The 26,023-nt window shown below is 34.9% G+C and overlaps 1 protein-coding gene across 2 annotated transcripts; it reads left to right on the top strand.

Moving 5' to 3' along the window:
* The first annotated feature begins 744 nt into the window (after nucleotides 1-744).
* Nucleotides 745-12,785, top strand: LOC125866617 (probable UDP-N-acetylglucosamine--peptide N-acetylglucosaminyltransferase SEC). Of its 2 annotated transcripts, none has more exons than XM_049546900.1 (28): nucleotides 745-1,032; nucleotides 3,308-3,453; nucleotides 3,563-3,661; nucleotides 3,750-3,800; nucleotides 5,650-5,766; nucleotides 5,864-5,920; nucleotides 6,211-6,330; nucleotides 6,656-6,718; nucleotides 6,811-6,889; nucleotides 7,447-7,556; nucleotides 7,657-7,710; nucleotides 7,799-7,866; nucleotides 7,979-8,081; nucleotides 8,267-8,469; nucleotides 8,576-8,672; nucleotides 9,434-9,505; nucleotides 9,621-9,697; nucleotides 9,772-9,888; nucleotides 9,990-10,074; nucleotides 10,183-10,350; nucleotides 10,711-10,821; nucleotides 10,972-11,058; nucleotides 11,155-11,282; nucleotides 11,365-11,447; nucleotides 11,565-11,670; nucleotides 11,764-11,910; nucleotides 12,310-12,430; nucleotides 12,580-12,785. In XM_049546900.1, the coding sequence occupies exons 1-28, from the start codon at nucleotides 876-878 to the stop codon at nucleotides 12,691-12,693; spliced, it is 2,940 nt and encodes a 979-aa protein (XP_049402857.1). In that variant the 5' UTR covers nucleotides 745-875; the 3' UTR covers nucleotides 12,694-12,785. The 2 variants fall into 2 exon arrangements, with proteins under 2 accessions (XP_049402857.1, XP_049402855.1); XM_049546898.1 differs by lacking the exon at nucleotides 9,434-9,505 and adding an exon at nucleotides 9,228-9,299.
* Nucleotides 12,786-26,023: the final 13,238 nt, after the last annotated feature.

Below are 26,023 nucleotides of genomic sequence, written 5' to 3'. Positions count from 1 at the left end.
AAAAAACGGAGGCCTTTCGGAAACAACCTCTATACCTTATCGAGGTAGTGATAATAATAAAGTAATCAAACCGACCAATACCAAACAAACCACACGTGTTAAACCATAGCACAAGGGTAATACAATCATTTCACACAAACACCAATAGATTCTGAAATTGTATTATTTTCATAAACATGAAAAAATCTTTATTTTTGAAAATCATCAAAACTTCTTCAATTACACAATCTTACCAAATAAACAAACTATAGCTCATAAACAAAGTATCATAATATCCTAAAATGCCACATTGATAAATTGCATATCTCCGTGTTTCATTTATAAATCAATATTTACAATTACAAGATTTGAACTACACATAATTTTATAAAGATCTATCAATCAACAATAGTAATAACTAGTTATTCGTTAACATAAAACTTTCACATGGTACGAACAAACTCTTCACGCCAAACATGATTATTATTTTTTTACAAAATCTAAAATGATAAACTTTTTTTTTTTTTTACAAAATATAAACTCATGAATTTTACATTTTTTAAAATTATGTTTTAGAATATTAAATCATATACATTTTTTTAAAAACAAAGGCAGTGATTGATAATAATAATAAAGTAGTCAAACCGACCAATACCAAACAAACCACATGTGTTAAAGCATAACACGAGGGTAATACAGTCATTTCACATAAACACCAATGGAAAAAGAGCTCGTAACTACAAGCACAACAGTCATTGCTTACAGTATAATAAATCGAAAGGAAAATTGGAATTCTCCATTTGCTGAAGAATAATTCTTCAATTTTCGGCTGAATTTCATTATCTCTTTCACTTTTTCTGTGAATTTGGAGGAGATAGTGCATGTTGTAGATCAGGATGTTGTCGCTGCAAAGCGATCCACGGCAGTATCAGCAACAGTTGTTGATTTCTAGGGTTTCACATGATGGTGATCCGATAAATGATTCGTCGTTTCCGTTTTATGCTGAGTCGGTTTTGTCATCTGTGAATATCAAGTCTGACTTGTCTAGAGAAGGTAACGTAATAGTATATTTCGAGCTGTTTTTTTTTTTTTTTTTGAATTTGGTTAGTTTGATGTGTTTAGGTTAAAATAGTGTTTTTATGTTGAATTTTGATGTTAGAGGGTAAAGTTAAGTATATTTTGAGCTGTTTTTTGTAAACTTTTAGGTTAAAAATTGTGTCTTTATGTTGAGTTTCAATGTTAGAGAGTAAAGTAAAGTATAATTCAAGCTGTTTTTTTTTTAATTTTTTGTTTAGTTTGATGTGTTTAGGTTAAAAATTGCAAATTTTGATGTTAGAGGGTAAAGTAAAGTATATTCGAGCTGTTTTTTTTTAAAAAATTGTTTAGATTGATGTGGTTAGGTTAGAAGTTGTGTCTTTATGTTGAATTTGGATGTGAAGTAAAGTATATTTAGAGCTGTTTATGCTTTTAAAAAAAATTATTTAGTTAGATGTGTTTAGCCTTGGAATCGAGGTGTTTTGCGGTTAAAGAGTCTTTGTCTTTACAGTTGAATTCGGTGTTAAGAGGGTTTAATTAATTAGGAAGATGATTTTGAGTATTAGAGAGTATGTTTTTGATAATTGTGGTGTCCGAGCTAGCTTATGCGCAACTTGACTAATTGTATGGATACCTTTGTCAAGTTGAAAGGCTAGAAGCTTAAGATAGTCATGATTTTTAAGTGCTGAGACGTAGTTTACAAGGACTCTAACTTTTCCCTTATGCCCTTGTCAAGTTGAAACTAACATTCAGTGTAAGTCCTGTGCTGGATTCGTCCAACAAATTATGGTTACCATTAAGTTGAGGAACATAAAGGGAAAAAATGAAGAAGATTAGAATGGAGGAGGGAAAGCCCATTTGCTTCATGGTTTGCTTTTAATTCCAACTTATTATGCAGATAAGAGTAACAAGCATGGGCTTTGGGTGACTAATGTCATTATTAATGATATTAGTGTCCAACAATGGCAGATTGTATTGTTTACTATAACTATTATTAATAGCACAAAGTTGAGATCTTTGGACTTCCAGCAATTGGATAGTTGAATGTCATATATTCCAATGTTTAACCTACATGCATATTGATATAGGAATATGAAAGTCGAAGCACCGATGAATTTGACAGTTGAATACAAATAATATCTGAAAATGCTAGATAGTCCAATAATATCCGGCTATGCCAAAGATCCCATTTAGTTTTTTTTTAAAAATGAAGTAAGAATATTATTAACAAAAGAGCATTAACTAGCCCGTGTACAAAATGTAGAAAATCTGTCAAAAATACATGATTTTCTACGAAAGCCACCCAATCATCTATACAAAAAGTTACTTTATGGTGCACCAAAAGAAATAAGGTAAACGAGGCTATTTCTCAAGTGGACGACATGTTTCTCTATTCCATCAAAAGCTCTCCTATTCCTCTCTCTCCATATGGTCCTCATCAATGCTAAAGGTGCAACTTCACATGTCTTGCATCTCCTCCCCTGTCTAGTGTCTTCTACAAGCCAGCTAAACACTGTTTCTTTCACAGTTCTCGGCATTGCCCACTCAAAACCAAACCATCTCATCAGCTCCCCACATAACTAAGATGCTACTTGGCAATGTGAGAGCAGGTGATATATGTCTTCCCCTGTTTCTTTGCACATGAAGCACCAACTAGCACAAGCAAGCTTTCTCTTCCTCAAGTTCTCCGCTGTCAAGATCACCCCCCTCGTGGCTAGCCAAGTGAAGAAGCACACCTTTCTCGTTGCTCTAGGGATCCATATCGAGGTATGTGGGTACACATTCCCCTCTCTCACAAAACGGAAAAGACTCCATTTCCCCTGTTCCCATTTCCAAACATCCTGAGAACCCATAGTAATTTTTTGATGGTGGAGCAAACCAACCAAGTTTTTTATTAGCCTTGTAAGTTTCTGCTGAACCTCAAATCCCGAAAGATACCATATAACATAAAATAAGAGTATCACCCAAGATTTCTAGAAACTAACAAGTTAACGTGAGAAAACTTGAATGCTATATAGCGCGACATTTACTTTTGGTTGGTTTTCCTTTTCTCGTGGTGATGACACCGTTAGTTGTGGTGGATCACATGTGACCATTTATTAGAATTGATTTCAAGGTTGGAGCTCTCTCTACTTTGACATCTGTATTTCTCATTTTCTTGTGCGACAGTTGATGTGGACACACCTTTAACTCTTGCTTATCAGAACTGCTTTATTAGTGATAACATGCATTGCTAGTACACCCACCCTCTCTCTCTTTATAGCTTTTGACATCTGTATTTCTTGTGCCACAGTTGATGAGGACACACTCTTATCTCTTGCTCATCAGAACTACAAAGCTGGAAACTATAAACAGGCTCTAGAGCATAGCAAGGCAGTTTATGAGAGAAATTCCCAGCGCACTGATAATCTTCTTCTTTTGGGGGCTATATATTATCAGGTATGCTTTATGGCAGTGTTTTATACTCACAGTGCCTACTGCCTCCTATGTCTTGCATGTACTTATCCCCATAGATCTATGTAAATAATTTTATTTTTCCTTGTTTTAGTTGCATGATTTTGATACATGCATAGCAAAAAATGAAGAAGCCCTCCGCGTTAATCCACAGTTTGCTGAGTGCTATGGAAATATGGCAAATGCTTGGAAGGTATGGTTGTATTAGTTCTTCTAGTTGCTAACTTTTGCTTTTTGTGATTGAACATCGATATGATTTGTTTGCCTTCTATTATTTGCAGGAAAAGGACAATATCGATGTTGCAATACGCTATTATTTGATTGCAATAGAGGTTTGTATGCATCTTCATTTACCTTATTGGAATGTTATAACTTTCATTATCCCACTTAGGTCGATGGTTAATAAGCATGACTAATGCTGTTGGAATAACGAGCGTTTTTTTTTTTTTTTTGAGTGTGCACCTCTTCATGGCTTTTGTTAACTTGGAAACTATTGCTATTTAAGTTTTCCCATCTCTTGATTTTCTTTGGTGCGAACCACATGGAAGCAAATTTAAGGACTCTTCAAGTTCTGTTTTTTATTGCTGGGTTGTTGAGTTAAGAATTTTTTGTCTCAGTAGAAATCACCATACCCTAGATGGTACTATTCGTTTTGGGCCCACACATTCCATCTAAGCATCATCATCCATGGCCTACGCTACATTCATTTTCTGAACGAGAGTTCTTGACTGGTAACACTCTGCCCCATACAACATAGTAGGTCTAACAACCTCTGTGTGAATCCATACCGCCCACAACTTATCCTTCTTCCTACATAAGTTCCTAAATAAATTCCACAGAGTGACAGACTGCTGGACTATATTAGAGTGAAATGTCCAGTACATTCAGGCCTCCTGCAGATTTTGGGGAGCATATCTTATCCCAAGCCAGTATAGCTTTGTGTGATAACTCCATGCTCCCAGTCCATAGAAATTTCCTGCATATTGTAAATCAAGTTGTTATTAGTCAAATACTTGCATATTATATAGAAATATTTTCTGTGTATATGCCCAGACTATTTTTGGATAAAGAATAAAAGGAAAATAAAGAAGAATTGTTGCCTGAAATATGCTAACGATCCTCTTTGGTTAATTCATCTAATTCAAGGATTGCTCTAGTGTCCTGAAGTTCTTTGTAACGTTTTAAAGTTTGCTTAACTCTTTTGGTGGTTTCATAATGTTCCTCACCAACGATCCGAGGGTTGAAGCATGGTGGATGTTGAATCAAAAGGATCATATCGTACTCTCTCGACCAGGTCATCATAAGAAAATATTGACAATCTTTCCAAAGTGAGGGGAGGGAAGGCGCGTTACACATAACAACTAGCTGAAAACTCGATAATTTCCGCTCGTTAATACACAGAGTCCAATAATAATATCTTGTGTTGGTTCGGAAATGGGTCTATGTGGCCTTGGATTTTTGTTGCATAGACTATGTTGCATAAGTTGCGCATCTCAACCCTCAGGCATGAAACATTTAGAAAAGGTGGTGCTAACAGAAGTTAGGGGTTTGAGATAACTATGTTTAGATTGTTGTGGTCTTGTTGGCCGGGGTCCCGGACGCTTCATCTCTTTGTGCTAAAGCGCCACTATCGGAAACAACTAACAAGTCTTGTATCAAATGCAAAACTACTACCAGTCACTTGTTCGTTAAGTTATATTTTCTGGGGTTTTGGCTTTTGACACTAAAAGTGACCATTCTTTTTGGCAATGCTTAACAATTTATTCAAAGAGGAATTTTCTGTCTGATAACAGGCTAATTCTTGGTGATTTAAAATAACTCTTACCTTTTCAAATAGAGCTCGCAAGGATATGTAAGGGGCATCTGGTTATCGAAAAAAGAATATATAATGCGCAATTTGGATAGGAAAAGAGTATATACAGGTCAATTTGGGTCCTAGAAATTCACTGTTCTCCTTTCTTATTTCAAAAATCGAAAGAAGACCTTTCATTTTCCTACGTGATGGAAGCCTCTCTTTCACAGAAATTATGGCAACAGGTTCCTCAACTATATATTTGCAAGTTTGGCTTTTTGTTTGGAATCTTGATATAGCAGCAAAGGTGTTTGCTATAATTCTGCTATAATATAACTATGGTTCATTATTGTTGAATGACATAATTTACGGTAATATTTTGGTTGCAGCTGCGTCCCAATTTTGCTGATGCCTGGTCAAATTTAGCTGGTGCATATATGAGGAAAGGAAGGCTGAGTGACGCAGCCCAATGTTGCCATCAGGCTCTAGCTTTAAATCCTCGTCTGGTATTCAAGATTACCTATTTATTTGGCTTCTTTGTAACAGTTCAGTTGATTTGCTTTTTGCTATGTTTTTTTCTTGACTCCCTTGTATTCTTTCTAGGTTGACGCACATAGCAATCTTGGAAATCTGATGAAAGCACAAGGTTTGGTGCAAGAGGTAAAACACTGGTTCTTCATAACTTATATTTTGTTTTGTTCTGTCATCGATGGTGGGCCCTATATGTATTTAACAAGTGGCTGTAGGATGGTTGTGGACTTGAACTTTGTACAACGTCTACACATATGTGTTGAGTGAGATATACTCTGCATTCTCCAATTGTATTATTCTTTGACAGGTCTTTCAGTCTTGAAGTGCAGTTCCTATGCTTTTCTGTTGGCTATAGATGCTTTGCTGGCTCTTGTTATGCTGGTTGATTTCTGTTGTCTTGATTATTAGTTTTCCGTTAGGCATACAATTGTTATGTGGAGGCACTGCGCATACAACCTACATTTGCTGTGGCATGGTCCAATCTTGCTGGCCTCTTCATGGATGCTGGCGATCTTAACAGGGCATTGCAGTACTACAAGGTATGGAGGAGTACCTTATATCGTAGTGTATATCACTTTATTATATCAGAGATTTGGATTTGTTTTTTTTTAACCGAGAAATCCGTTTGTGACCCGCCCTTTGGACCAATCACAGCCTTCTAAACTCGGTGGATAATGGGCCCACCCCTCTACCCTTCTCCACTTAAATACCGGGATTTGCTTTGCATGGTGTGGGGCTTGAACCTGCGACCTAAGCCACAAATCCTCCACCTTTTGCCAAATTTGTTTTTATTTTGCCTCCGCTCTTTGTTTATGGGCTATTAAGTTGACTCACTATTTTGTGGTTTGAACTTCTCACAACCAGGAAGCTGTCAAGCTAAAACCAAATTTTTCAGATGCATATTTGAACCTGGGAAATGTGTATAAGGTAAGCGCTTCTGCATTGTGCTAATATGGTTTGTTGTGCAAAATGCCTGGACAAGAATGTGAGAAATATGTGTATCTGCTTTGTATTTCCAGGCTCTCGGGATGCCACAGGAGGCCATTATGTGTTACCAGCGTGCTCTCCTTGTGCGACCAGACTATGCCATGGCTTTTGGTAAGTGCACCTTTCTCGGTCTTAGCTTCATAGTCATTGCTATGAGGTTGCTTTTTACTGGGTGATTTTCATTTATACAGTACTCATCTATACTTCTATACTTATAGACGCCTTTCTTTTAGTAAGTGTATTTATTGATGTCTTTGCACAGAATTATCACATCATATTTCTTCCCTTCCTTTTTTTCTTGGGGATTAATCATACTGCTTGTATTTTTAGCATGGCAGTCATTTTGGCAATAGGCTAAAACCTCAAGTTCCCATTTTCCCATGAATTTAGTGTATGCTGTGGAAGATGAAGTAGCATGGAAAACATAGCTTGATGTTAACTAGACATTAGCTCCCCCCCCCTGCATCAATAAAAGGAGGTGAGGGAAGGGAGAGCCTCACAAATTCTGTCTGTTGAAAGTTTTATTTCAGTGGTGTTGCAGCTCATGGTGCATATAAGCCTATTACTGAATTCCTCTTTATCTTTGGGGGAAAGAATCCATAGGGCAGTAGTGTTCAATGATGATGATTAATCATTGTACAGATCGTAAATATGTAAAATATGTGCAGGCAACTTAGCTACTGTGTACTATGAACAAGGCAACCTGGAGATGGCCATGCTTAATTACAGGAGAGCTATAACCTGTGATGCTGGATTCTTGGAGGCATATAACAATCTGGTGGGCCTTTATTATTTCATCTTCTACTGTGTAGCTGTCCAGTACAAAATTAATTTCTTCAGGTGTTAATTATCTACACTACCCACTCTATTGCTTTTAGGGTAATGCTCTGAAAGATGCTGGTAAGGTTGAAGAAGCAATTCATTACTATCGTGTAAGCTATATTCACTTTTTGTGTGGATACATGCTTTCTTTTTTCTCTATCGTGCTATTTTCTTAATCTATTCGTTTGGTGCTTACAGCAATGCCTCTCACTTCAGCCTAACCATCCTCAAGCACTGACTAATCTTGGAAACATTTATATGGAGTGGTAGGGTTTACTTGATTGAATTAATTATTTTCTTTTGCGGTTACCCCCTTTTGGGAGGACTGGAGATGCTCAGATCAAGTAATCTTCAGAGTTGTCATTCCTGATTCTCTAGGAACATGATGAGTGCTGCTGCACAGTGTTACAAGGCAACTTTAGCTGTGACAACTGGGCTTTCAGCTCCTTTTAACAATTTAGCCATAATATACAAGCAGCAGGTACATGTTTATATGTAATTTGAAGAAACAATAATTTTCATGTCAGTGAAAGAAAAGCTGTTCGGACGGCTGTATGTGGCTGCAAAGATAGCTAGAAGTGATTGTTCTCTCTTGACAAATTAGTGCGCTCCCTTTGCAGGGTCTTGACCAGACAAGTGATTATTTTTCTTTTGGTTAACTTACAGGGTAACTATGCAGATGCCATATCTTGCTACAATGAGGTACTCAGGATTGATCCCATGGCAGCTGATGGACTTGTCAATAGAGGTAACACATACAAGGAGATTGGTAGAGTTAACGAAGCTATTCAGGACTATATGCTAGCTATTACCATAAGACCAAATATGGCAGAGGCTCATGCAAATTTGGCTTCATCTTATAAGGACAGGTTCATTGTCTAGTTTGCAAGCTTCAAATAGTTAATGGTCCTTTCTCGTGCGTTTTGTTTATGTCCATTTTGCTCGTTTGAAATGCTTTCATTCAATCTTCTGCAGTGGCAATGTGGAGGCAGCTATAAAAAGCTATAGACAAGCTTTGATGCTACGTCCCGACTTCCCAGAAGCAACTTGTAATCTTCTTCACACGTTGCAGGTATCTGCACTCATCAGTTGCCAATGTTTTCTTTGGTGGGGTTATCAAAGAGTTCATGAAATATTTGCTGCCTTTTTTAATGTCAGCGTGATCTACCTGACCTGCAAATATTAAGCTCATAAGTTAATATTATCTGTTAACGGACTATATGCTTAAGATATGTTTCAACAACTAAACTACTTTATTTAAATGACAGTTTCACGCTGTGCTCTTTTTCTCCTTTGTTTTTAATAGGTTTTATGTTATGACTTCGATTTGTCTTGTGTTCGTTTCTACCTCCGATGCCAATTTACCAGTTTGGAAGGAAATACGTAAGTTTAGTATTTAGTGTTTGTAAGGAACTTAGGTAATTTCCATGCGCATCTCGTGAGGAACAATAATTAGCTTCATAAGACATTACTTTTTCTTGAGCTGGTATTCTTAGGTAGGGATGGACACTAGAGTGATATGTTGCTTTCTGGACTGTGGCTTAATTTGTACCTGCTGATTGGATGAATGTTTGCTGGAATTCTATTTTTTTAACACACTTATTATATTTGATTTTATACTTCCTAGTGTGTCTGTGATTGGGATGATCGAGAGAAGATGTTTATTGAAGTTGAGGGGATCCTAAGAAGACAGATTAAGGTATCTCAGCTTCTCATTCANGTGATATGTTGCTTTCTGGACTGAGGCTTAATTTGTACCTGCTGATTGGATGAATGTTTGCTGGAATTCTATTTTTCTAACACACTTATTATATTTGATTTTATACTTCCTAGTGTGTCTGTGATTGGGATGATCGAGAGAAGATGTTTATTGAAGTTGAGGGGATCCTAAGAAGACAGATTAAGGTATCTCAGCTTCTCATTCAACCATGACATGTCGGTATTGTAAGCTATATGTTGATCACTGTGATACTGATTCATAATTTCCTTAATTGTTTTCTCTACCACAACTTTGTCGTAGATGTCAGTTATCCCAAGTGTACAGCCTTTTCATGCAATTGCTTACCCTCTCGATCCACTGCTAGCTCTAGAAATCAGGTGAGGGATTTTCTTTTGGATCGATGGAAAAGAATGATGTGACTTCCTAACTAACCTTTCCTTTGATCATACAGTTGTAAGTATGCCCAGCACTGCTCTGTAATTGCAGCTCGTTTCTCACTTCCTCCTTTCAGTCATCCTCCTCCATTGCCAATAAAGGGTGGTAGCAGGAGTGGTCGGCTTAGGGTTGGGTAAGTCTCCGATCAGCTGTCTACTTGCTTACATCTTTCCTCGGACACTACAGTTACTCACAAATGTTACTAGTATAATGAGAATTTTTCAATGTGCCTAGATATGTGAGTAGTGATTTTGGCAACCACCCACTATCACATCTGATGGGTTCAGTGTTTGGCATGCACGATAGAGAAAATGTTGAGGTATGAATACCATATCATTTTTAAGATGCATTGGTGTTGTTATGATCCCCCCTCCTCATCTCCTCCCTCCGCAGTTCCTATTAAGCCTACAAGGACTCCTATTACCAGGTGTTCTGCTATGCTTTGAGTCCAAATGATGGCACTGAGTGGAGGCTCCGCATTCAGTCAGAAGCAGAGCATTTTGTTGATGTATCGTCCTTGACATCTGATGTGATAGCTAGGATGATTAATGAGGATCAAATACAGATCCTAATCAATCTTAACGGTTATACTAAGGTAAGATATCGGTTCCTAACCTTGTTAAAGAGATCATATTCTTGTTTGTAGCTGAATTCATTTGCTTGTGAATGCAACTCATTAAAAAATAAAAGAGAACCAGAAAAAAACGGAGCCATCATTGTTGGGGATTTTCCTCGGAATTATGGAGATCAGGTTACTTGGATAAGCATGACCTTGGGCTATGAGTATTTTCGAAAATGTCATCTCACATTTTTTCATTACGCAACTGCAGGGTTCTGGATGGTCTCATGAGCTTTTCTACTACAATTTTGTTGTCATATGACCGCGTATTTATTCTGCAAAGTTTTGTATCGGTAAGCTACTGCTCATCTTTAACCTGCTAATTATGTTTTGTAGGGGGCCCGAAATGAGATCTTTGCAATGCGGCCTGCTCCTATCCAGGTTTCGTATATGGGGTTTCCTGGAACCACTGGAGCTAACTATATACATTATTTGGTTACAGATGAGGTGTGTTACTTATTTTCCGTTTTCTTATGATCTTGACATACTTCTTTTAATACACGGCAGTTTGTTTCACCTACACAGTACACATTTAAACTTCACATTATTTGCTCTTCTTTCTTGTCCTTGATATTGCTTCTCCTGTATACTTGGTAGTTTGTGTCACCTACGCTTTACTCACATATTTACTCAGAGAAGCTTGTCCATCTCCCTCATTGTTATTTTGTCAATGATTATAAGCAAGTGAGTTCTCGGGCTCAAGCTTCTGAGATTCTTATTTTGAATTTTTTGTCATTGTTCTCCTTCCCAAATGTTGATGGGTTTCATGCCACTGTCTAGAAAAACCGTGACGCGTTAGATCCTAGCTGCCAACCCAGGCGCTCAGATTATGGGCTGCCAGAGGACAAATTCATTTTTGCTTGTTTTAATCAGCTCTACAAGATGGATCCCGAGATATTTAAGACATGGTAGGTTCAGATGACTTTTATATTGGTATATATACTGTTGGTTAAGACAAGTTGCATTATACTCTTTAGTTTGATATTGCAGGTGCAATATTCTTAAGCGTGTACCAAACAGTGCTCTTTGGCTGCTCAGATTTCCAGCTGCAGGGGAAACGAGGGTTCGCGCACGTATGTTTCTCTTCACATTACTTCTGTTACTTTAAGCTTGTGTGATGAGGCTTTTGAAATATTATTCTATGGAATCTGTTACCAGAGGTATCCTTAATGTGATTTATTCTTTTCCAGATGCTGCTACACATGGTGTGCAGCCGGATCAAATTATTTTCACAGATGTTGCGATGAAACAAGAGCACATCAGACGCAGTTCCTTGGCAGATCTTTGCCTTGACACGTTAGAATATTACAACTTTTCTTGCATCTTCCTTTTGCAATATCCTGTGTTGATTCAACTCATGCCGATGAATTTGGTTTCTTTTTCTCACAGACCACTGTGCAATGCACATACCACTGGAACAGATGTACTTTGGGCTGGTCTTCCGATGGTCACCCTTCCCCTTGAGAAAATGGCAACTAGAGTGGCTGGTTCGTTGTGTTTGGCCACAGGGGTTGGTGAGGAGATGGTTGTTAGCAGGTAGGTGTTTTCGACTTTGCAGGTTCCTATGATGGCTTGGACCTGACAAACATGTTCCTTTCTTAAGTTGATATTTCCATTGAATTGCACTTTAGAAGCTTTATTCAAGATACACGTGAACTGTTATCTTGTATGGCTGGCGGTCTGCTATTTTGGTATATATCTAGGAAAAATGTTTGGTACAAACTCAATCTGACCGTAAGACTGAACAATCTAGTATAATTTTATTCTGCTTGCGAAAATTGCATTGTGAAAAGGGCATCCTACCTAATTTAAACCATATAGTCTCAGACAGGGATGACGTGTGTAGAAACAAAGAAAAGGAGAGCATACTTTTCTTATCCATGTATCTCTACCTTTTCGGGCTTTGTTCATTTTGATTTGCTTTATGTTTTACAGTATGAAGGAGTATGAAGAGAAGGCAGTGTCACTGGCACTAAATCGTCCCAAGCTCCAAGATCTCACCAATAGACTCAAGGCTGTGCGCCTGAGTTGCCCTCTGTTTGACACACAGCGCTGGGTGAGTGATCCAATGCCATGATATATGACTGTTATTCAATGCTTATGACGTCAAGTACCTTAAGATTTGCTGAACCCCCGCTACAAATGTGTTACTTTGAGTGCTATTCTTTTAGTTAACCATGCTTATTCTTTTCTATGTATCATTAGGTACGGAATCTGGAGCGGTCTTATTTTAAGATGTGGAATCTCTATTGCTCTGGCCAACATCCTCAACCGTTTAAAGTGACCGAGAACGACATGGAATTTCCTTATGACCGGTAGATGTAAAAACAGTAATATAAACGGGATTGTAGATAGTACTTAGGATGTGAAGAGCTATTTATTCTAAAGGTTGACTAGGTGTCTCACTGTTAGTAATGGTATTTGACAGTGAGTTTCTATCTTATCTTGTACTGCTTCTTTTAACTCCACCCCAGGAGCTCCCCACTCTACTCCCTTGGTGACTCGAATCATAACCTCAAGGTTGAAGGCGGTGGTTGCTTATACTTGAATAAGCCTCTCTTGTCATATCTTATCTTGTGATGTTGAGTTATTAGTCGTAAGTAGAATATCCATTCTAGCTGTCTGAAAAACTCCAGTTTGCCCTTCTTCCAAGGTACTGTAAGTATGCCCTTTACCTACAAACACCCAACAGTGAAGCAACTGCACAGTGGTTCGAAATGAACGATCAGCTATATCCACTTGGGGTATTTAGTTTGCATTCCTGTGGAATGATTCATCTTGATTGTATTTGTTTATCTATAAGCATTTATTGATGTTTACAATTTGACTTTGTGCAGGCCTTAGCTGAAGAATGACCCTAGTAAAATCATTGAACAATGGGTAGTTTGTTAGTGGAAATATGGTACAGAGGTTTTCGTAAATATTAACTATATTACAAAGATCCACATTTTCTCGAGAATATGGGACTGCTGTTTTCACAGCTGGAACCGTGACCTACTGGTCACGTGAATACAACTTTACCAGTTACGTCAAGGCTCTCTTAGTTTGAGTAAGAAATAGTCTTCAACAAAAGTCTTAAATGCATTTTTGTGAAGGTCTGAGGATTTGAGCATATGTGCTGCACACTTGCTCGATTAATCCGAAGTCGTGTTGCCCATTATATGTGAAACGATTTCTACTAGGAGTTTCTTCATTCCCTATACTCAAAAACGAAGCCTCTGGTTAAAGATGTGGTAGGGTTTTTGATACTACTTGGTAATGAACTGATTAAATCCCACATATAAAGGGAGAGTTTCACCATTTTCATCCTTTGGTACCACCAATATGGCCACAAGGATGCACCATGCAAAAGAACTTAAACTATTTTAGTAGAATCATGCAAATTAAGAGTGTAGATCTTATAAATAAAATCTTAGTATAAACAATGATCTTATGATTATAACACATTATGATGTTGTTTATTGAATCATGATTTTTTTAGGTTTAACTCTACTCTAGACGCTTCGCGTCCCTAGTTAACTCCCTCCTTAGGTCTGGGCGTGATATCTTAGGGCGATGATAACATTTTGTTATCAACCTTTGGTAAAACAATCATAACTTTTTCGTAAGTCATCTAATCTTGTTGTGCATGATCATTGAAACTTTAGTCCATCTCTTTTCTTTTGGACCAAATCTATAAATTGTTTTTGTTCGAGTTTCATTATTTTTAGCCCGATAAATATTTAACAACAAAATAATGGAGTTTTTACGGTGTATTTGTTTTATTTTTTTTTAGATTCGATGAAAAATCATTTCAATTATAAATTTCTTCTTTTTCTGTGCTAAATATGTAAAGAGTTTGGTTGAAACCCCGATAGTTTTGGCTTAATAATGAAAGTATTAGACAAATTTAATTTGTTTAACAATTTCAGCATGTAATTTATTGATCACTTCTTTAAATATCGATATCGTTATACTAGGTCCACAGACATAATTGGTGTGGGTATATATCACATATGTTATATTCTTTTGGATAAATTATAAAAATAATTCTTAGACAATGATAGGTACATATATTTGACGCCTCATAAATGGACGTCAATTGGATCGAACCCTTTGTTAGGCAATGAATCTCTCTATGTAGCTTTTTGCCTTTTTACCATATGTTAAATCTCTGCTTGTGAATATCAATGCATTTTGTGCCACAAAATTGATTGTGTTCATGATTTTTCATGATTATATGCTTCTTCGATTGAAAGATCGACCTTCAAGAAATAATAAAATGATTCTATAGTTGTAATGACCTGTTTCCGTCGTTATAGAAAAGTCAACGGGGGAAAATTTGGGGCCACAAAACTTTTTTGTAGTATTTGGATTTTTTCCAACCTTGGTCCAGATTTGGACGAAATCAGAATCATTGAAGTGTAGGAAAATCTGGTAACAATCAGGTGAATCATTTATGATTTTGATTACATGAGTAGTTAGATAACTCGTTAAGGAATCCGTACGACTTTACAGAATTGAATTAGGGCGAGTAGAACTCCCGAAATCAATCTTAGCGTAAAGAGTATTTACTGAGCGTCGTGGGTTAGAGGTGTGTTGTGAAATGAGAATTTTGGAATTCTTGAAATAACTCTCTGTCTCGAGAATGCCGCTTTGGCGGGGCCGCTATGACGGGGTGGTGGCCGTTGTGGAGGGCCTGACGCGAATTAAAGTCGTTAATAAACCCCTAAACGATCTTATTATGGACTTTTTGACTTTTTGAGCTAAGGAACGACTCCCAGTCGACTCATACTCGTTTTTCACCATTTTTGAGGCTGAATGTAAGTTTTTCACTCCCTGAATCCGTCTTTCGATTCGTATAACGTAATAAAATGGATGAATATTGATGGAAGAGGGTTTTGTTATAGATTTTGGATAATTGGGATCATGAGTTTGATGTAGGATTCATAGAATTGTTAGTAATCCGGGTAATTAATGATTGTTTATTGATTCCCGTATTATATTGATTGTTTGTAGACCAAGAACAAGTGGAACGAATCCGGAAAGGGAAGCATCAAGTTTCTTAGGGTTTCAAGCTTGTTTCGAGGTAGGTAATGGTTGTGATTCTATGATTGTGTGATGTATGTTTGTTCTTGCTTCATTATGATACTTGTATATGTATGAATGTTGCAATGTTGATCACACTTGTTGTAAATGAGATAGTTAATTGATGAATGCCATGAAATCATGACTTAAATGTATGATCTTGATGATATACTTGTGATTGTGATTGTGGTGTGTGAATGAGATCGGTTGCTACGTTCTGGCATAAATATGGGATCGATTGCCACGTTTCGGCATAAATATGAGATCGGTTGCCACATTCCGGCATGCTAACTGTTTAGGTTTGGGTTCTATGAGAGGACCAATAATTTGACATATAAACGTGAAGTTGTTCATTGTTCGTAAATGTTGATATATATGCATGTGATTATAATGTTGTTTGACTTGTTTATGTTGCACTAGTGGGATAGCCATGTGATCCTACCAGTACATTGTGGTTGTGTATTGATTCTGCACTTGCTCTTATTTTTTTGTTGAGTACAGGGCAACTTCAAGCGGTTATTGACAGACCTCGCTTAGAAGATCAGTGATCGTCGTTCGAATTCAAGGGTGAGCAATTCTTCCGGGTTGCCATGAAATTCTCTTTCGTCTATGTCCACCATTTCCGGACTTAGACCTTGGCTTAGTTAGTTCGTTAGTATGGGGTTGTATCCCTTCGTGTTTAGACTTGGTTCATTGTTAGAATGTTTTGGTACATTGACTTTCATGTTCTAGGTTATTCTTCCGCATTGTAAATTATTATTGTTAGACTTTTGTTAGAGTTTATGGGAACTCTATTTTTATTTCCGTCGTGTTTGATTAAATGCCTTAGTTTTTAGATTATTTGCTTGGTTTGGGTTGTAGTAGTGGTTCTCCCATCGAAGTGTTAGTGTGGGTGCCAGTCACGACGGTCTGGATCGTGACAATAGTACGATCTGGATCGTGACAATAGTCTAAACAAACTCTTTACATATTTAACCCGATAAATATTTAACAACAAAATAATGGAGTTTTTATGGTGTATTTATTTTATTTTTTCCTAGATTCGATGAAAAATTATTTCAATTTTAAATTTCTCCTTTTTCTTAGCTAAATATGTAAATAGTTTGGTTGAAACCTCGATAGTTTTGGCTTAATAATGAAAGTATTAGACAAATTTAATTTGTTTAACAATTTCAGCATGTAATTTATTAATCACTTCTTTAAATATCGATATCGTTATACTAGGTCCCAGGGACGGCTCTTACTTATAAAAATTAAGGCACATGCCTTAGGCCTCCAATTTTGGGAGGCCTCAAATTTTTATCAAGAACAGTTATATATATATATATATACTAGTTATAGTAGCCCGTGCTAGCNGAATCATTTATGATTTTGATTACATGAGTAGTTAGATAACTCGTTAAGGAATCCGTACGACTTTACAAAATTGAATTCGGGCGAGTAGAACTCTCGAAATCGATCTTAGCGTAAAGAGTATTTACTGAGCGTCGTGGGTTAGAGGTGTGTTGTGAAATGAGAATTTTGGAATTCTTGAAATAACTCTCTGTCTCGAGAATGCCGCTTTGGTGCTAGATTTTGCTGCTTTGGCGGGGCCGCTATGACGGGGTGGTGGCCATTGTGGCGGGCCCGACGCGAATTAAAGTCATTAATAAACCCCTAAACGATCTTATTATGCACTTTATGACTTTTTGAGCTAAGGAACGACTCCCAGTCGACCCATACTCGTTTTTTCACCATTCTTGAGGCTAAATGCAAGTTTTTCACTCCTTGAATTCATCTTTCGATTCGTATAACGTAATAGAATGGGTGAATATTGATGGATGAGGGTTTTGTTATAGATTCTATGGTGGAAACAACCCTAATTTGGATAATTTGGATCATGGGTTTGATCTAGGATTCATAGAATTGATAGTAATTCGGGTAATTAATGATTGTTTATTGATTCCCGTATTATATTGATTGTTTGTAGACCAAGAACAAGCGGAACAAATCCGGAAAGGGAAGAATCAAGTTTCTTAGGGTTTCAAGCTTGTTTCGAGGTAGGTGATGGTTGTGATTTTATGATTGTGTGATATATGTTTGTTCTTGCTTCATTATGATACTTGTATATGTATGCATGTTGCAATGTTGATCACACTCGTTGTAAATGAGATAGTTAATTGATGAATGCCATGAAATCATGACTTAAATGTATGATCTTGATGATATACTTGTGATTGTGGTGTGTGAATGAGATCGGTTGCTACGTTATGGCATAAATATGGGATCGATTGCCACGTTCCGGCATAAATATGAGATTGGTTGCCATGTTCCGGCATGCTAATTGTTTGGGTTTGGGTTCTATGAGAGGACCAATAATTTGACATATAAACGTGAAGTTGTTCATTGTTCGTAAATGTTGATAATAATGTATATGTTGATATATATGCATGTGATTATAATGTTGTTTAACTTGTTTATGTTGCACTAGTGGGATAGCCATGTGATCCTACCAGTACATTGTGGTTATGTATTGATTCTGCACTTGCTCTTATTTTTTAGTGAGTACAGGACATCTTCAAGCGGTTATTGACAGACCTCGCTTAGAAGATCAGTGATTGTCGTTCAAATTCAAGGGTGAGCAATTCTTCTAGGTTGCCATGAAATTCTCTTTCGTCTATGTCCATCATTTCCGGACTTAGACCTTGGTTTAGTTAGTTCGTTAGTATGGGGTTGTATCCCTTCGTGTTTCGACTTGGTTCATTGTTAAAATGTTTTGATACATTGACTTTCAGGTTCTAGGTTATTCTTCCGCATTGTTAATTATTATTGTTAGACTTTTGTTAGAGTTTATGGGAACTCTATTTTTATTTCCGTCGTGTTTGATTAAATGCCTTAGTTTTTAGATTATTTGCTTGGTTTGAGTTGTAGTAGTGGTTCTCCCATCGGAGTGTTAGTGTGGGTGCCAGCCACGACGGTCTGGATTGTGACAATAGTACGATCTAGATCGTGACAATAGTCTAAACAAACTCTTTACATATTTAACCCAATAAATATTTAACAACGAAATAATGGAGTTTTTTTACGGTGTATTTATTTTATTTTTTCCTAGATTCGATGAAAAATTATTTCAATTTTAAATTTCTTCTTTTTCTGAGCTAAATATGTAAAGAGTTTGGTTGAAACCTCGATAGTTTTGGCTTAATAATGAAAGTATTAGACAAATTTAATTTGTTTAACAATTTCAGCATGTAATTTATTAATCACTTCTTTAAATATCGATATCGTTATACTAGGTCGAGGGACGGCTCTTACTTATAAAAATTAAGGCACATGCCTTAGGCCCCAAATTTTGGGAGGCCTCAAATTTTTTTCAAGAACAAATTTTATATATATATATATAAATTTTTATTCTCCTTAACCCCGCTCAAATAGAAGAAATCAAGAGAACGTTATTTTGTCTTATTACATTTCTTTGCTAATATTCACATTATTTATTTATTTTAAAACTCTTTTTGCGCTCTTTTTCTTCAAATCTTTCATAAGTTAAAGTAATATTCTATCAAAAATCTGAGTCATTAGTCGAACAATGTTGAACAAAGTGAATCACAATTTTTTTTTAAACTCAATTTTCAATCAAAGTAAGGTATATCATCAAGTTATCAACATCTTGAATCAAATTCTATGGTTCTAACTCTTATTTTTGTTTAAAGTTTGTCAACTTATTACTCGTAGAAGTATGTTAACAATTCATATAATGATTGCTTTCGTAAAAGGATATTTTTCAGCATTGAATTGATAAAATCTTACCTAAAATTAATAAAAAAAAATTAAAAAAAGTACTCAAAAAAATCATCTATAAAAAAGTTGAAGTAATAATTTGCATCTAAACAATTAGAAAAATAAATTTTAAATAAATATGCATGAAATTTTTTAGGCCTCAATTAAAATTTTGCTTTAGGCCCCAATTACATTGAGCCGCCGTCACAGTGCTAGGTCCACAGACATAATTGGTGTGGGTATATATCACATATGTTATATTCTTTTGGATAAATTATAAAATTAATTCTTAGACAATGATAGGTAAATATATTTGACACCTCATAAATGGACGTCAATTGGATCGAACCCTTTGTTAGGCTATGAATCTCTCTTTGTAGCTTTTTGCCTTTTTACCATATGTTAAATCTCTGCTTGTGAATATCAAGGCATTTTGTGCCACATAATTGATTGTGTTCATGCTTTTTCATGATTATATGCTTCTTCGATTGAAAGATCGAATGATTCTATAGTGTTAGTGAAAAATTACAAAATAACAAAATTACAAGATTACAATTGAAAATAAAAATGAAGAAATAAATCTTTTCAGATTGAGGCGCGGATATCTCGCTCTCTTTAAGGAGATTCAAGCCCACTGCAACAAATGTTTTTTACCGGTCCAGTAGTAGTCCTTCTTCACTTGTCCCCTCCAAGATACAACAACCTTAACACAAAGTATAACTCAACAACTCTGGACAAGAGTTGAGTCCAAATAGTGGCGGATCTATGAAGGGTTGAGGGTGCCACAGTAGGAGGGCAACTTTAGAAGGCTGATGTTGCGGGTTCGAATTCCATTTGTACCTATTTTTTTGAGAAATTTGTTGCATACGTTTTTTAAGAAAAAAAAAAGGCTCCAAGCACGTTTTTTTAAGGAAAAACAGTTGACACAATTTTTTATAATTGTTATTGACTTAAATTAAACTAATTACATTATTACTCCTTTGACTTTTCTTTTATTTGATTAAATACTCAATAAAAGTGTAATATTTTATTATTTATATTTTATTGATTGATTTATGATATATATCGAAAAGACAAATAATTCAATCAAATATAAAATTAATTTAATTGATAAGTCTATTTGGCACCCACAGACTCTAAATCCTGGATCCGTCACTGAGTCCAAAGCTCCACAAAAAGAATACCTCCCTTCAACTAATAAGAACTCTCTTTTTTGACAAACTTTATGCACTCTATATTTTCTTGTATCTAAACCAAATGAAGACCACCACTATTTATACTACAAGAAATCTTCCTAGCAATGAATAGGAAGATAATGAGATAGTAAATAATAAAAATAGTGACCTTAGGAGTTACATATGTTTTACGAAGAATAATTGGGAATAAAGAGTGAGGAAGTAATGGTCATAGTTGACGTTCTGCCAGAAAGCCACAAGACAACAAAAATGGCCAACGTTCACATCAAACTGAATCAGCAATGAAGTGTGACAATTAAGCCAAATTCAACGGCTAAAAAAGTAATGCACCATGCTGAGTAATTAAGGTATAATGGTCTAATTTCTGACAGGTATGAAGCCATAGAATTGGAGACAACACTTCAACATAATTTTAAAATATTAAAATGCTCCTAAAATCAACATATAGTATATTACTAACTCTGTCTCATTTTATGTGAGATAGTTTAACTCGGTACGGAGTTTAAGAAAAAAATAAAGACTTTTAAAACTTGTGGTTCAAAATGAATAATAGAAATTTGTGTGGTTGTAAATCATTTCATTACGAGTAAAATAGACATTTTATAGTTAAATTGTTACTCCCTCCGTCTCATTTTATGTGAGATAGTTTGACTCTGCACAGAGTTTAAGAAAGAAATGAAAACTTTTAAAACTTGTGATCCAAAATGAATGATAGAAATTCGTGTGACTGTAAATCATATCATTAAGGGTAAAATAAACATTTTATAGTTAAATTGTCACTTAATATAGAAATGTGTCTTTTTTTTGGACTGACTAAAAAGAAAAGTAAATCACATAAATTGGGACGGAGGGAGTAATAACTTTTCAAGAAAAAAGAAGAAACAAACTCTCCACTTGTTGTCAATAGTCTTTTTTTTTTTTAGAATTATCCAAATGATGGGTCGATTTTTCCCATTTGGTTTGTTTTATACTTTTTTTTTGTGATCTTGACTTTTTTTTGTTGATAGTTAAATATTTCGATCTATATTTATGTTCATGCGAAAACTCAATAGAAAATTAGGATAATGCCTCAAAGTCTATCAAGTCATTCACACGAACCTCATTATTTTAAGGACGATATTTAATTTTTGACATTTAATATTTTAAGTAGCAAAAAGGTGATCGAAAATCTAAAAAACATAAAAAAAATTACAAGCAATAACTTAGTTACTTTGGAACTTTTGTCGAACAAAGCAAGAGTATTCTAAACTTTTACCTTATGAATAAGATATTACAAAATTTATATCAAACAAGAATTTGTGAAATTAGATCATAGATAGAATAATTTGATCAATAATTTTTTTTTATCAAATAAACAAAAATTAAAAATCAATAACTTAAAAGACAAAATTAAAAAATCACCTTACAATAGGACAATTTATGCAAAATTGATGTACAGTATACCTCTTGGACAAAGTTAGAAGACAGGTTGTCTTTGGGAGAATCATTTACACAAGTAAAACCTCACATGAGACTTCTGTTGCTCCCAATTGCACACAAGTGTACGTAGTCGTGTGACTCTTAAAAAAATCAAATCATCGAACTTAAATAATTTATCGATTAACTATTTTTATTAAATTATACTTATCTAATTATTTATTTAAGAGTGCCAAAAGAAAAGAATACACAAATAAAATAATAAAATTACTTATAATGATTGAAAAATTCCAGGGTTGCCGCATGTAATGAATCTCATATATCATATTCTTGGCTTAGAACTAATTTTAGTTGTTGAGTTACTGATTTATAGGGTTAATTGTATTAGTCGGGTTACACACCTCTCGTCGCCTATTTCAGTTAGCTATCTAACTACATCGTTGAGCGGGGATAAATAGACTAACTGACGAGCATTTATATTTCATCCTACCCGGGCGTCACTCTTGAACACTAATCACCTCAACCAAATGGGTCGATCGAGCTCTCTATGTTCTCTGGTCTATCTAATCCCTCCTATCTCGATTTTAAGATTAGACAATATATTTATCTCTGGCCAGTCAAGAAATACTAAAACAAGAATATATAAGTAACTTATAATGACAACCAACAATTAATTTAAAAAGTTTTAAATAATCAACAATCAATTCGTAGCTACAGCCCTAGAACTAGGGCGTACTAATCTCTAAGAAAACAAGAAGAAGAAAAGAAACCTAAAAAGTATTGACGATTTTCTACTTGATGCCCTCTAATTAATCTCCTCCTATAATTAATGTCTTCCAATAATTATTTTTATGGACTATTTATGAATATAAAAAATCTTAAATAAAATAATTGAGTCCAAAACATTGGAAACCAAAACCAAGAGGAATAAGAATTCCTTTACGCGTGAAACACTGTAGCCGCCGCCGCTTGCACTCTTATCTTCCTTTGTGGCCACGTGGCAATATTTCCTTTTGCAGTTCGCAATATGCACCTTGTATATTTATATATTATTATATTCAATTTAATCCATTATGCGTCTGTTTGATTTTCTTTTTCAATCTTTCATCTTAAATTCGTTTTAGCTCCAAACTTCTTTAATTTTACATCAATTACTCCTATAAATAAAATACACTATTTAGCATAATTCATAAAAAATTATGCTCAAAAAGAATAAATATAAATAATAAATGAGAGGTAAATAATGATTAAAATATATATTTTTGGCCTCACATCAACACCTCACATTTAAACTTTTGCTCGTCCTTGAGCAAGCATTAAAGCTCATCTCAATTTAACATTTCTATAAATTGTTATCGTTATTAAAATAATACAATACTATACAACAAATATAAGAACTATTTCTAAAGCTGAATAGTAGAAATACTTTTGTGATATATTGTCCATCTAGGTAGTTGTCTCATTTAATCAGAAAAGAGTTAACCAATGAGGTGAGAATTGTTTAAGACGTACAAGAGAAAATATCTCATTTCTTCCATCTATTGACGATTGAACAAAAGATGTCAACGTTTCCTCCTTGGACTACAAATCTATTACAATTTTTTTTTGATGGAATTTTAAGTTATATACACTATATATACGTGCTATATTTTCGTACAGGTAATAGAAGACCTCCACTTCATTTCCCTTCTCTGAACTCCTCGGACTCGTGAACTTTCCTACTCACAACAAACCATTTGTTCCTGCATTTCAAATCCACACGCTGTCAATTTATAATTACTCAAAATTCACTATTACTATAACAAAAACAGCTCTCAGTGGCTAATAAATATGCACATCAACAAAGAATGCTAAACCCTTTACCGGTGTTAGTTAATTGTCATTGGTTCCAATGTCGCTATAGGCTTTATCAACATTTACAAAGAGTGCTAGTTACCTCTAAAAGAACAAATTTAATGGCAATTAAGCTATTACTATTAGTTAATTGCCGATAAAGATAATTTTTAGTGTAGTGTACACACCAGCTACTCGTATCAAACCCCACACACTAACCGCTCGCAAATTTTTCCACCCGCACTCACCTCCCAAAATCCACCTACACATAAAATATTCACTACTAGAAAATAAGAAATTAACGACAAACAAAATTCTGTAAGCTAAATAACAAAAAAATCCCATACTTATTTTATTTAGCTACGAGATCAGAGACATATTATAAGAAAATCAGATTTATTAAAACCTATTTAACTACAAATTAGCTAGGGATTACTGACAAATTCGATAGTTGATTTCATGTTTTCTTGTAGTGTGATTACTACCAATCACTTTCCATGTCCCCACACTTGTAGTAACCCTACCCCCACTCTTACTGAAAATCCTGAGCTTGATCAAAGAAAGGAAATGTTGTTTTGTGTGGAGAGGCTATCAAATGCTCCTGATATTATTGATTCTTTCTAGACACAATTTGAACACAAGAAACTTGTGAAATTGGACCAAAGAGCAAATATTCTTTATTTCCCCATATGTACATCTCAATTAAAAAAAAAGGTACCTTTTTTGCCATTAGGAATATCCATTAATATTATATAGAATTGTAGTTGTTCAACATAAAAATAAGAGAGACAAAAATTTTACTAAGGAGTATCATAATGTAAAAATGAAGAAGAGACACACATAAAGAAATCGGGATATATATATACATAAAATTAATATCGTAACCTAGTTAAACAATGTAATTTTATGGTGAAGGGGTGTCTTGACACCCCTTACCATAAGGTGGCTAGGACACTGGTCCACATAGAGTTTTTCTTTTTTTGGAGAGGCCGTAGATGTAAGTTGAAGAAAAATCGGAAAAGGTGATTAGGTAGATATGATATATTTTCAATTTATTGAGGGTGTGATCTAGATAAAAAGATATAGAGATCGGAAATTAATGTAGAAGAGTAGTAGCCTAGTAGGTGACTGATTGGATGCTAGACTCCTCTTCTCATCTTCTCCTAATCTTGTAGTATTATTTAGTATTCACATAATATCTTATTCTTTAATATCACCACTAAACAAATTTAAGAGCTGCCGGCCTCTCTAGAGCTGGCATTCCTTGTAATTTTTAACCTTCATTATTATTAATTAAAAGTCCCAGTAAATAAAGGAAAAATTTCCATCACTTTTTCCAATTGGAATATAGAGATTCTTTTAAGGAATGCGTGGTGACAAAAATGTCATATAAGCATCCTATTTTCTTCTGTGACTAAAGCCTCAAATAACTACATTCATGTATACTTAAAATCACAAGTTAAGGGCATTTTTGACATATCTTTATTTTCTTTATCAAACTCCATATATATATTTATTCATCAAAAACGATAGTTTGATGCATAAATCATCCACGTTTGCACTATAATTAAGATTTGAGAAAGAATCCAATCCCCAAATATATAACGTAAATAGTATATTTTAATGCAAATATTAGTGTTATCTATTGAAGTACAATTTAACGTAAATAGTGTATCTCCATGTGATTTATTATAACGGTTTGATAACGTTATGATTATAGTGATCCTCCTATTTAAAAAACTTTGAACGATTAATAAAGCAAATGAATAATAATAATAATTATATGGATTAGGAATATATCTATGTACAATATAATTTATGTCAAAAATATTGGGCTCAGTTGATCCATCAAAATCTTTACTTGATTCTCCTCTTTACAGCTCAACAATTAGGATATATGGTTTCCCCTTAAAGAAAAACTTCAAAAAGATATAGATTCCTATGATGGTAAAGAAATCTTTGGCCATAGAAATCAAATATTTTTCATTTTGTTTGAAGATTTTCAAATCTAATTTTTTCACTTTATATGGTTACCATTTCTTTGATCACTGAGGGTAGGGGTGTGCATTCGATTTTTCGGTTTGATTTTGTACCATTTGGTTTGAATTTTTTGGTTTTTGGTTTTTGGTTTTGTAAAAGTGTAACTCAATCCAATCCAAAATAAATTTGGTTTGGTTTGGTTTTCCTCTATTTGGTTCGCCTTTTTTCGATTTGGTTATTCGGTTATGTCAATAATTAATAACATAACCAAAGTAATAATATTTAATCCCTTAAATATACTTTCTAATAGTATAAATCATAAGTAAAACTTAAAACACAATACTTATAAGTATATCTATTATAGATGTAATTCAAACATAAAGTATAAACGTAATCAT

The sequence above is a fragment of the Solanum stenotomum genome, chromosome 6 (assembly GCF_019186545.1).
Source record: "Solanum stenotomum isolate F172 chromosome 6, ASM1918654v1, whole genome shotgun sequence".
NCBI classification, from domain to species: domain Eukaryota; kingdom Viridiplantae; phylum Streptophyta; class Magnoliopsida; order Solanales; family Solanaceae; genus Solanum; species Solanum stenotomum.
Note: the sequence above shows the minus strand (reverse complement) of the source record. Positions and strands in the feature narration are given on the sequence as shown.

Excerpts from the sequence above, each read along its gene's own strand:
- LOC125866617 (XM_049546900.1), top strand. The coding sequence starts at position 876 with ATGTTGTCGCTGCAAAGCGATCCACGGCAGTATCAGCAACAGTTGTTG. Across the intron at positions 8,082-8,266 it reads CCATAATATACAAGCAGCAG|GGTAACTATGCAGATGCCAT; the intron begins GTACATGTTTAT and ends GTTAACTTACAG. Across the intron at positions 10,075-10,182 it reads ACGATAGAGAAAATGTTGAG|GTGTTCTGCTATGCTTTGAG; the intron begins GTATGAATACCA and ends TCCTATTACCAG.